Source organism: Electrona antarctica, assembly GCF_951216825.1.
Source record: "Electrona antarctica genome assembly, chromosome: 22".
Taxonomy (NCBI): domain Eukaryota; kingdom Metazoa; phylum Chordata; class Actinopteri; order Myctophiformes; family Myctophidae; genus Electrona; species Electrona antarctica.
Window position 1 is genome coordinate 38,021,196 of NC_136805.1, and position 12,500 is coordinate 38,033,695.

Consider the following 12,500-nt stretch of genomic DNA (forward strand, 5'->3'; position numbering starts at 1 on the left):
CAACCCATTCACACACCGATGGCGGAGGAAACCGTGCACGGCACCAACGTGCACATCGGGAGCAATTAGGGGTTCAGAGTCTTGCTCGAGGACACTTTGACACTAATTGGAACTGGGAACCTCGTGGTCTCCCATCTGGCCACTCTATAGAGCGTCGCAGTCTCGCCCCCTACCATGGACCAGGAAATGATTCTCCGTTCATTTTCCTCATAGACATTTCAGAAAGTATTTATTTAAAGACGTTTACGCCGCGGACAAAGCCAACTCGAGTCGTGACAACTCATGACAACACACACAATATTTTGGACCAAACAAATAATTACAAAGAAGAAAAACAACAAAAAAAGTGTTGTAACCTGCCGTTTTTTTCTTCTTTCTAATATTTTTTTCGGCCCCAAAAATTGTGTTTGTTGTCATGATTTGTCACGACTCGAGTTGGCTTTGTCCGTGGCGTAACCGTCTTTAAATAAATACTTTCTGAAATGTCTATGGGAAAAATGCATTGGGATTCATTTCCTGGTCCATGGTAGGGGGCGGGACTGCGACGCTCTATATCCCTGAGCCTCTCCCGCCCTCCTTACTTTACCGCATGACTTGCCACACTCATCCGCTGAGTTGGCGCAGTGTCCCCACGGGGTCTCACGGTCCCATAAACCTTGGTGGTCGAAAGGCCAGTGCTCTACCGCAGTGGTTCCCAAAGTGGGTTCCGGAGACCCACCAGGGGTCCTTGAGGGAGTTCCCGGGGGTCCCCAGCTAAATGATAGTTAGGAACCAAATGGATCCTTATTGGTCTGTGACTCTGAGAGTGTACAAATGGACCCAAATATTTGGTTCCATTTGTACACTCTCAGAGTTAAATTAACATTGATTTTACAATATAAATTGGGGACATTGCCATTAAATGGGGGACCGTAGCCTAATGCATGTCAAACTGGTGGTCCCTTGAAATTAAACAGGTTGAGAATCTCTGCTAGAGCCGTAAGAATCTTCTCTTATGGGGGTCCATATGGCATATCTTTTCAAATGGAGGTCCGCGGGGCTAATTAGTGTCAATTTGGGGGTCCTTGACATGAAAAGGTTTGGGAACCACTGCTCTACCGACTGAGCTACCAAGACATACGGCCCACTGGTGGCCCACTGATACGGCCCACTGGTGGCCCACTGATACGGCCCACTGGTGGCCCACTGATACGGCCCACTGGTGGGCCACTGATACGGCCCACTGGTGGCCCACTGATACGGCCCACTGGTGGGCCACTGATACGGCCCACTGGTGGCCCACTGATACGGCCCACTGGTGGCCCACTGATACGGCCAACTGGTGGCCCACTGATACGGCCCACTGGTGGCTCACTGATACGACCAACTGGTGGGCCACAAAACAATGCCATTTGAAAGATAATTTATATAACAGTAATATAATTGGATTTATTTTATAATGTAAACAAAACAAAAACAAAAAAAACTTGAAAATGTTGTTTTCATTGTGATGCAGATAAACAGGACGTTTAAAGTATATACTATGTCAGTTCCATTGACGCAAGCTGTAACACAATCGATTGATTGGTCGTTAAAATAAACATGCTCTGAAAATCCATGCGGTTTCACGGTTCAGATGGGTGGACCGTGAATGCTTTTGCACAATCTTGAAGTGGGCCGTGAGCCAGAAAAGGTTGAGAAGTACTGAATCACCCCCCCCCATTCCATTTGTGTCCATAATCACCTTTAAAGGTCAATGAGCTTGTGCTTTCCTCCTGTACAGGTTCAAACTACAGAAGGTTGACCTTATAGAAGAATACCGTAATGTCAGAAACACTGCTGCAGTTAATACAATGCATTGACAGTAGTGTTGTTGACTATATACTCTCACACTGCTGGCCCCAGTGGCACATCTAAACCTACAGTAACACTCCCATGCATTATTGATTTTATATTAGCTGCAGCTGCGTTGCTGCTTTCATGACATGCCGTAGTTTTTGGCTCCCGTATAGTTTTCTACCTGTCCGTCATGGCGGCACGTTTTGAGCTTGTATGTTTTACAATTTGTGACCATTACTTATTATATTATATTATAACATGGCTCAAAAGTGGTTTTGCAACCAGGACACAAGAAACATTTTCCTGGGGGTTTTTAATGTGTGTAATGTGTGTTTTTAGGCCAAAATGTGTCATGGAAATGTGGTTTCACTTCCTTCCTGGACTACAAGTCACACCTCCACGCCTCTACACAAGGAGGGGCAGTGCACCAAGGCATTGTGGTCATTGTAGGAATTCAGCAATCCAGTCAAACCCTATAGTCAAACACACAGACTTCATTATTTTGCTGGCCATAGGGTGCAAATTTCAAATTGTGCTACCGTTATCTATACTACAAATACTATTACCGTTGAGTGAGCAGAGTGACTGCAGTTTCTTCCAGCTGTGAAATGTCCCTTTACCTGCTTTTATCCAGATGGGTTTTGACAGCTTATTATCAATCCTTGGTATCATTATCCCCACTACTATTCCCTTTCCTCCCCTCTCTCTCCCTCCCTCCCTCCCTCCAGTGTGCTGACCTACATCTTCATGCTGGACGTGGCGCTGCCCCACACGCAGCCCACCTCCTCCCCCCGCGTGGCGGAGTTCACCACGCGCGTGCTGCAGCGCCTCAAGCCCCTCACGGCGGAGCAGGAGATCCACAACCACGTGCACGAGGAGACCACCGCCACCGCCACCCAGGGGGCGCACGACGAGCGCACGCAGGCCGTCAAGCTGCTGAAGACGGGTCAGTGTCTGGGAGTGGCCGGGGGGGTGGGGGGGGGGGGGGGGGTGGGGGGGTTCACTCTGAAAGAAGATATATTCAAAGATTTGTGCCAGATTTTCACCATTTTTTGAGTGGTGCAACCACTCCAAGGAACAGCAATGTCCGTGTTAACCGTGTGTTAATGTGTGTGACTATGAGTACCAGTAGGGGCAAAAGTGGCGCTGTTGTGCCAGAAACAGAGAGAGAGAGATAGTGCTGCACTGTTGCCTGCTAATGAGCTTGTAGATCTGCTATCTTTCAACAGCTGAAGCATAACATGATGCTTAAAACACCAAAAGGGGTTCCCGCCCAAAATGGGTTAGAGAGGTGTGGGTGCATCGTGTGTGTATACCTGACCTGTTATAGGTTCGAGGGTCCTATACGCCCCACACCGTGCCAAAAAACAGCATCATTTAGTCAGGAGAACATTGCTCATTCTGCTGTCGTAGGAATACTGAGGAGGAAGCCTTTTCTGGAAACCAAAATAGCTTCTCTTTTGGCTGAAAAGTGATGTTGTCATTTTAGCAATGTGTTGTTATCTTCTGTTTGGTGTGAATTCTGTTATTTTCTTTTCCCGGTTTAGGTTTCCGTTGGCAGTCATGTTGCTCTATTGTCGTGATGAGCACCATTCACACTTGAGCATGATAACCATAACTATAATGCTTGTTAACCCATTTTGGGCGGGAACTCCTTTTGGTGTTTAAAGCATTATGTTATGCTTTAGCTATTGAAAAATAGCAGATCTACAAGCTTGTAGGTCTGCTATTTTTGAAAAAATCTTTGAATATATATTATTACAGAGTGAACATTTTAACTCAAATCTTTGCTTCTGGGGAGGTCCCTGGAGCAACATATTTTCAGAAAACATATAGTTTTTTGGGTCCTTGACATGAAATATTGAGCACAAGAAACATTAGGTTTTTCAGAAAACTTTCAGGATTTTGAGACATTTTATAAATGTAGACGTCAGGCCTAAATGGGTTAAGTTGCCATCCACGCTGAAGAACGATAAACGTATGTAAAGAGTGTTTCAAACACCCACTGTGCAGTCCAGCTGTGTCTAAGGACTGGTGACTGACAGCCTACCTGCATTAGTGTCAGCTAGCCTGTCAGCGTTAGCGTTAGCTATTCTAATCGTCTCTCCGTTCTCCGTTAAACAAACATTCTGAGGCTCAGCGAGACCGACTGCATTCCGTGGATTTTGAAAGGCTGTCGACGTTAATTCTATCGTTGAAAACCTGAAACTGATCCAAACGATATCGTCCAACGATGTCGGTCGTCATTTATAGTTGTGGTGTTGGACGCCGCCATCCACTTGAGTTAGCCCATTTTGACCCGAGATCAGATTCTAAAAATGTCTTCTACATCCTGACAGTTTTCTGAAAAAGCTATGTTTCTATGTCAGTCGTTCTTCGATCTTTCAAAAATAGCAGACCTACAAGCGCGTAGCGCGCCACTCGGTGGCGCGCTATGAGCTTGTAGATCTGCTATTTTTCAATAGCTAAAGCATAACATAATGCTAACACCAAAAGGGGTTCCCGCCCAAAATGAGTTAGAACTATTTTTAAAACAACATATTTACAGTTTAACGTTATCGTGCTCAGTGTGAATGGCCTTTTAGACTCACATGTCTGTAAATTAGACATGACATTTTCACAGATTCTGTTGCTAAAATAACAACAACAACGACTACATTGCAGAACTAATCCGTAGTCCTATGGCAGTCCTTCATATTGGGGTGATGGTGATTATATTTAAGCAGTAGTCAGTTAAAGAGCGACTACCTTGCTTTTAGAGAGTCCCCTGACGTATCGTCTAATTGGACATCTCTGATCATCCAGCAATGCCAGACTAGAGTTTTGTCAGTAAGAGCCAAATAGACCATGACCTATTATAGGCCAGAACCGTTTGAATAGCTTATTAATTAATTTCCAAAAAATGAAAAAAACATTTGAAACAGTTGAAATATGGACATATGATATGAACGATTATGAACACAATAACATAGCAAAACGGGGGCACGGTGGCACAGTCGGTAGTGCTGTCGCCTCACAGCTAGAAGGTCCTGGGTTCGATTCCCGCTTGGTGGCGCTGTGGGCACTGGGGCGCGTGTTCCCTCCTCCGCGACATCAGTGCCCATACCCGAGGCGGGAATTGGCGACAGCGCCTTTTTGTGTGGAGTTTGCATGTTCTCCCCGTGTCCCCTATAGGGTAGGTACCCTCACAAAAACATGCAGTAATCCTGGTCTCTAAACTGCCTGGGCGCCTGATGGAGGGGAAAGGAACTGGTCGGAATAACGTGTTCCTTCCACGCGCTACGTCCAACCAGGGAAACTCCCCCCCTGTCAGGTGAAAAGAAGCAGCTTGGACTCCTCATGCATAGAAGGAAGCATGAGGTCAGTCCGTTGCCCCCCCCCCCCCCCAGGTTGGCAGAGGAAGTGTAGCGCCCAGGATTACATTAGATAATTGACACTGGGTGAAAAAAATGGGTTGCAAAATTGTGAGGAAAAAAAACATAGTCATAAACTACACACAGTACACTTAATGCTTGTTCTGTTTTCTGGACGCGAGCCTAACAATATCCCTCGTCTCTAACAACAAAAAAGTAAACGCAGATTAAAAAGAAAACCCAGCAATTATACCTCGACGACATCCCGCATAATTCCTCCACGTCGCCTCCGTGCGTGCGGTGACGTGGATTACGCTGATGAATATTCCCCTGCTTCCAAAACAAATGATTCTAAATCAGTAAACACTAAATCATGACAACACCCTGGACGACGACACAGCAGCGACTGCCAGAGCAGAGCAGGGCACTAACCCATGAAGACCTGCTGCCGAGCCGAGACCAGATTCTACAAAAATGTCTCCTAAATTTGTTTTCTGAAAAAAACAATTCGACTAAATATCATAGGATTTTTGTCGACTAAAATCTACAGTTGATGTAGTCAACTTAAAATGCATTTTGGCAAGCCTTGAAGACATATGACTTGTGATTTTACACATGCTGAAAATAGCAGATCTACAAGCTCAGTCAGTGGTTCTCAAACTACTGTCAAGGTTCTCAAACTATTGTCAGCTATGTCAAGGACCCCCCAAAAACTATACGCACTGTATTTGGCTGCCGGGAATCCCATCTGAAAATGTGTTGTCCCCCCCCCCCCCCCAGAAGCAAAGATATGAGTTCAAAAACGTTCACCGTTAAATTTGTGCCACATTTTCACGACGTTTCAAAAACAGCAGATCTACAAGCTCGTAGCGCAGCACTCGGTGCCGCGCTACGAGCTTGTAGATCTGCTATTTTTCAACAGCTAAAGTTTAAAATAACTGGTTGAAAAAGCTACACGACACGGATGCGTCCTCGCAGGTCTAAAAGGGCTAAAGCCCCAGCGGTGCTGTTGTTGTTGCTGCGTGTCTCCTCGCTACGCTGGCAGAACCCCAGCTGAACATAATGGTGTTTTATGCATTCTCTGTTGTTGCAGTTTTAAAATGGTTGATGGCCAGCGCGGGGCGGACGTTCACCACCCCGGTGCACCAGCAACTGCAGCTTCTGCCTCTGCTCTTCAAGGTAACGGCACGCACTCACACACACACACGAATGAGCACACGCACGCAGTACACACACACATACCCATACATGCATGCACGCACGTACGCACATACAGACACACACGCATATACACGCCAGAGTCCCAGCACAGCATTATTACCCACTCAATCTTACTTGCCCATTAAACTCAATTTCTCTCTTCATTTACTCAAAATGGTCCATATCTCTCTGTCTCCCTACCCCCCCCCCCCCCCCCCCTCTCTCTCTCTCTCTCTCTCTCTCTCTCTCTCTCTCTCTCTCTCTCTCTCTCTCTCTCCGTCTCCCTCTCTCTGCCTCTTGGTCTCTCGGCCCTCCAGATTGCCCCGGTGGAGATTGATGAGAGCTATGATGAGATGAAGCAGGATGCGCGCACGTGTCTCTCTCTGATGTCCCAGGGCCTGCTGTACCCCCAGCAGATCCCTTTGGTGTTGGCAGCCCTGGAGGAGGTATAGCGGAACATGCGTGCACACACGCACACACACACATACACACACACACGCACACACACACACGCGCACGCACGGCAGGAGGCCACCTGCCTCCTGTCAGCTTGAAGCGTGATTTTTATTTCGCCACGCGGCAGTGTTTCTGCATGCAGGCTCACAAGGCATGGCTTGTAGATCGGGCTGTTTTCTGGTGTTTTTAGCTATGGCCTCAAAACGACCCGTGTTCTATTAATAACGACCCAGACGTTTTGAGTGGCCAACCCCCTTTTATACATTTACAGCCTTTTGAAATTGCTCTTGTCAAATGCACCTCCACCCCTAAACACACACGCACATGCATGCAAACTCCCTGCGGACCACCTCCAGGCCACTATTAATACACACGCGCGCGCACGCACACACACACACACACACACACACACACACACACACACAAACCTTACCCCACCTCACCTCCTGAGTCCCAACCGCCATCAAATCTATACAGCATCTTAGACACTGAGGAGGCAAAAATGTTAAGTACTTAGTTGGTACTCACCCTCACACACACACACTGCACCTCCCCACCCCACATGTGTCTGTCTGTCTGTCTGTCTGTCTGTCTGTCTGTCTGTCTGTCTGTCTGTCTGTCTGTCTGTCTGTCTGTCTGTCTGTCTGTCTGTCTGTCTGTCTGTCTGTCTGTCTGTCTCTGTTACTCATACTTACATTGTAAAAATAAATCTGGATAAATAAAGGTTCAATGATAACAAATAAAGCTCTCTCTCTCTATCTCTCTCTCTCTCTCTCTCTCTCTCCTCTCTCTCTCTCTCTCTCTCTCTCTCTCTCTCTCTCTCTCTTTCTCTCCCTCTCTCTCTCCATCTCTCTCTCTCTCCCTCCCTCCCTCCCTCTCTCTCTCTCTCTATCTCCCTCCCTCTCTCTCTCCCTCTCCCTCTCTCTCTCTCTCTAGATGGCGAGCAACAGGTCGTGGCACGCGCGCTACTCCGTGCTGACCTACGTCCAGATCATGGTCTTCTACAACCTGTTCACCCTGCTCTCCCTGCCCTCCGAGGTGCTGCGCATACGCACGCTGGTGATGCAGCAGCTGCTGGACGAGCAGCTGGAGGTAGGAGCAGTAGTGTTGTTTTTGTCGACTAATACTATGACGAAAAATGTTCGTCGACTACCTGTTTTCACTGGTGAAAACAGAATAAAAACGAAATGGAAACTAAGCTATGATGACTAAAACTAAGACTAAAAATACTGACGATTTAGTCAACAAATAAAAACTAGACTAAAATGTTAGGAAGGGACTAGTGGAGAAGAGATCCAGTATAAGTAATTTTACAATATTGGTTGCATGCTGAAAATAGCTGATCTACAAGCTCACTTGTAGATCAGCTATTTTCAGCATGTGTAAAATCCGCCAAAATGCATTTTAGTTGACTACATCAACTGTAGATTTAGTCGACTAAAATCCTATGATATTTAGTCGACTAAAACTAGACTAACACTAAGACATTCCAGGTGACTAAAATGTGACTACAACTAAAAGATAACTATTCAAGAGACTAAAACTAAAATCTAAATTTGCTGCCAAAAAGAACACTGAAAGTAACTAAGTATACATGTACTTACTACTTAAGTACTGTACTTAAGTACAGTTTTGAGGTATTTGCACTTTACTTGAGTATATACTTTTGCTTCTACTCCATTACATCTCAGATCCAAAAGTGTTACTTTTACTCCACTACATTTATTTGACTAGCTTTAGTTACTAGTTACTTTGTAGGTTTCGATTATTATTACAAAACACACTAAGCACTTCAGCACTATATATATTTCACACGCACGCACGCACACACACACACACTCACACACACACACACACACACACACACACACACACACACACACACACACACAGTAAAATCAATGGGCTCATGGCCATGGCACATACAGTACCACATAGGCTTTGATGCCTGACAGCGAGTCCAGGGTTTCATTCCCAGAGCCCGCCGGTGGACTTTTCACCCTCCGACTATAATATCTCCCTGTTCCTCCTCTCTCTCCACTACGTACCATCATTTACTTTTGTAAAATACGCACAAAAAAAAGAAAGTTTTCAGACTACAAACTGAATTGTACGATACTATGCTCTTTTTTTCCCTTTTTATCAACTTCACATGATGCACGCTGCGCTCAACACGGCAGTCCAAACAACATCGAGCACGCTGCAATATGCTGTCCTCCCACAACAATAAACACTACTCCATTCACAGTATTGTGACAGGCTGAGAGGCGTGCTAATAATGCTAATAATACCGTATGCTAATAATACCATTAGATAGAGAGACCAGAAGCAGAACATCAGCTAGCCTGGGGTCCACCTATGCTTTCTATGGCATAGGCAGCTCCCGGCAGGATCCGCCGGGAGAATCTAGACGCAGCTGTGCGACATGAGACTAATTAATTAGAGCGACAGAGAGAGAGAGAGGAGTGTGTGTGTACGTGTGTGCGTGTGTGTGTCAATTTAACAAAGGTGCAGACGTATTGAAGTGGACTCACAGACTTTTTTTTTCTCCCTGGAAAAAAAACCTCCGAGGGTTTCCGAGGCTAAACATCAGCAGGTCTGGTTTTCCCCAGTCTGAGCTAATGTGTTGGGTTTCTGGTCTAGAGGGGCGGGTCGCGGGTCACATCATTTGGAGCGACGCCCACCCGGAAGGGTTGACTCCCATTTCTAGCCCAGAGCGGCTAATGCGTTCCTCCAGGCTTTCATTTTTTTGCGCCGACGAAAATGAAACTAAAGCCTGCATGAGTACCGAGGCTAGGTGTTCCCTGTGAACAGCGTTGCCATTTCTGATTATTATAAGCGACTTTGGGCTTGTTTTTCTGTAAAGTCGCTTGTGTGTTGCGTTTTTGTGGGCTTAAGTGCAGTTGCTTTAGTTGGGCTCGTTTCCTAATGTTGTTCAAACCAGTGGTTCTCAAATATCGTCATGTCAAAGACCCCCCCCCCCCCCCCAAATAGTTTTTTAGAAAATAGCCGATGTAGGCCTATATACATTATAGTATGATTTGTAGAATTATAATCGTACATTTAACATGTGTAAAGCCACTTCTTGCTGGGCTTGTTTTCATAGACCCGGTTGCTTAGTTATTTCTCTCGCAAACCAAAATCTGGCAACACCAATGAGGCCTGGTGTTCCCTGTGAATCAGGAGGCCGATGGCGTGAGAGAGAGAGAGAGAGAGAGAGCGAGAGCGCCTGGTGGATAAAAAGCTACAGCATGTTGCATCTGCTACATGAGAGCAGGTTACATCAGTCAGACATCATCACCCCGGCGTGTCAAAACAAGGAGCTAACACATACTGTAGTTACGCTGCAAACATAACCCACGGCACTTCAGTTCAGCCGCGGCCACCTGGTTCACAAACGGGGCAAAGTCAATCACCACAGCATTCGGTACGGTACACGTGTTTGTTACCGGCTTGGTATCAGGGCCTCTGCTGTGTAGTGCAAAAAAAAACACAAACAACAACACAGGCTTTTGCTTTCGTACTGTTTTTGTTTATGCTGTAACTAGCCGACTACAGTACCGCAGCTGTTCAGGTATAGCTCAATCGTTGTTCGCAAAGCCTGCTCACTCCTCGTGCATTAACCTATTTAGACCTGAGGACGATTCTACAAATGCCTTCTAAATCCTGACAGTTTTCTGAAAAACCTCATGTTTCTATGTCATTCGTTCTCAAACATTTTCATGTCAAGGACCCCCAAATATATATGTATTTGGTCGTCGACCCCCATCTGAATATATGTTGTTCCAGGGAGGGACCACCCCAGAAGCAAAATTTTGAGTTAAAAACGTTAGCTCTGAAAGAATATATTCAAACATTTGGGCCACATTTTCACGATTTTTCTAAAATAGCAGACCTACAAGCTCGTAGCGCGGCACTCGGTGCCGCGCTATGAGCTTGTAGGTCTGCTATTAACTAAAGTACAACATACATAATGCTTAAAACACCAAAAGGGGTTCCCGCCACAAAATGGGTTAAAGGAAGCAAGAGCTCAGTCCGGGGCTCTCCCCAGCTTGGCAGGGAGGAGGGAGAGTATAGCGCCCAGGATTACAGTTTAGGCAATTGGCAAGAAATGGGTTCCAAATTGTGCGATGAAGATTTAAGTATAAAAAAAAAAAACTAGAAAAAAAAAAAAACATTTCTCTGGCATTTCAACTTTTTTTGCTCTATTGAGAATGTACTGAACCGTTACACTTCTCTATCATATTAAACCGAACCGCACATTTTGTGAAGCGTTGTGAACCCCTATGACATTCACACAGTGCTGTATATATCGCCTCTGTCAGGTAGGAAACCTCATATGACCAAAACGGTTACTTTTCAGTATTCAAAGTCATAAAATGGCAAAAGCAGCAGATCTACATGTTCGAAACGCGTGGATTCGTGCCGCGTTTTAGACCTTGCAGATCTGCTTCTTTTGATACTTTGTGTGTGCCACCGTAGTACATATGTACATGGGCAACTGGCGGCCCGGGGGCCACATGCGGCCCTCACCTTCACTTAACCCATTTTGACCTGAGATCAGATTCTAAAAATGTCTTCTACATCCTGACAGTTTTCTGAAAAAGCTATGTTTATGTCAGTCGTTCTTCGATTTTTCAAAAATAGCAGACCTACAAGCTCGTAGCGCGCCACTCGGTGGCGCGCTATGAGCTTGTAGATCTGCTATTTTTCAATAGCTAAAGCATAACATAATGCTAACACCAAAAGGGGTTCCCGCCCCAAAATGGGTTAATGTGGCCCTCAGGTTAATACCAGAATATTGATATAGCATTTATTTCAGCTGTTACAATTCCAAACATGACCCGCTTTAATTACTTCAGTCTATCTGTATTTAGTTCATAAAGTTAACATAACTATAACTAAATGCATAGATAACTAGAAAAAGTGCCCTTCTGGGCACAGGTCTCCACCAGGAGGATAGGACTGTGTGAGATGTTTGGCAAAATGTTTAGGAGGAATATAAACATGTTTGGCTTTGATGGCAATTGGATGACTTGAGGCATTTTGTTCCAAAAATGTGTTTTGCAAAAATCAACCTGTTGGTGGCGCTATAACAGGCCAATGTGAAAAGGGTGGGATATATTCCTCAGCCTAGTAAGAAAATGTGTGAAAGATTTCACGTAAATTGCATGCTGCGTTCATGATTTGAGGCTTTTGTTCAAAACGGGGCAATCTTGCAAACTGTGAAAGCCAATTATAGCCAATTAGGATGGAATATGAAATATCGGACAGATCCGACTTGAGCACATGACCATAGAGATACTGTGTAACGATGTGTGAGATTTTTGGACAGAATCTGGAGGAGTAATATCAAAAAATGTGTTTTACAAAAGTCGGCCTCCTGGTGGCGCTATAAAAGGCAGATGCGGAAAATGCAGGTCAAAGGTTTGTCCTTGGCCTCTAGGGAGTGTGCATGCAACGTTTCACACAGATCGGTGAAGTTTTAGGTAAAACATTTGAAAAGCTGCCTCATGGTGGCGCTATAACAGGCCGTTCTGGAAAATGCGGGGCAGAGGTTCATCGTTGGCATCCAGGGAGTGTGTGTGCAAAGTTTGGCATCGACCGGGTTAACGGTGCCAGAGATTAGCTGGTAACGGACGGACGGAAGGACGGACGGACGGACGGACACAC

General features: G+C 45.5%; 1 protein-coding gene across 1 annotated transcript in view; it reads left to right on the forward strand.

The window, feature by feature from the left end:
• The window catches only part of LOC306915131 (proteasome activator complex subunit 4B-like), a gene marked incomplete at its 5' end in the record, with an annotated part of 107,673 nt that overhangs the window by 88,631 nt on the left and 6,542 nt on the right, over window positions 1-12,500 (forward strand). The window contains 4 exons of the mRNA XM_079492380.1: window positions 2,547-2,764; window positions 6,265-6,350; window positions 6,689-6,817; window positions 7,764-7,919. Of these exons, the coding sequence (XP_079348506.1) occupies window positions 2,547-2,764; window positions 6,265-6,350; window positions 6,689-6,817; window positions 7,764-7,919 (589 nt within the window). The remainder of the gene's footprint in view (window positions 1-2,546; window positions 2,765-6,264; window positions 6,351-6,688; window positions 6,818-7,763; window positions 7,920-12,500) is intronic.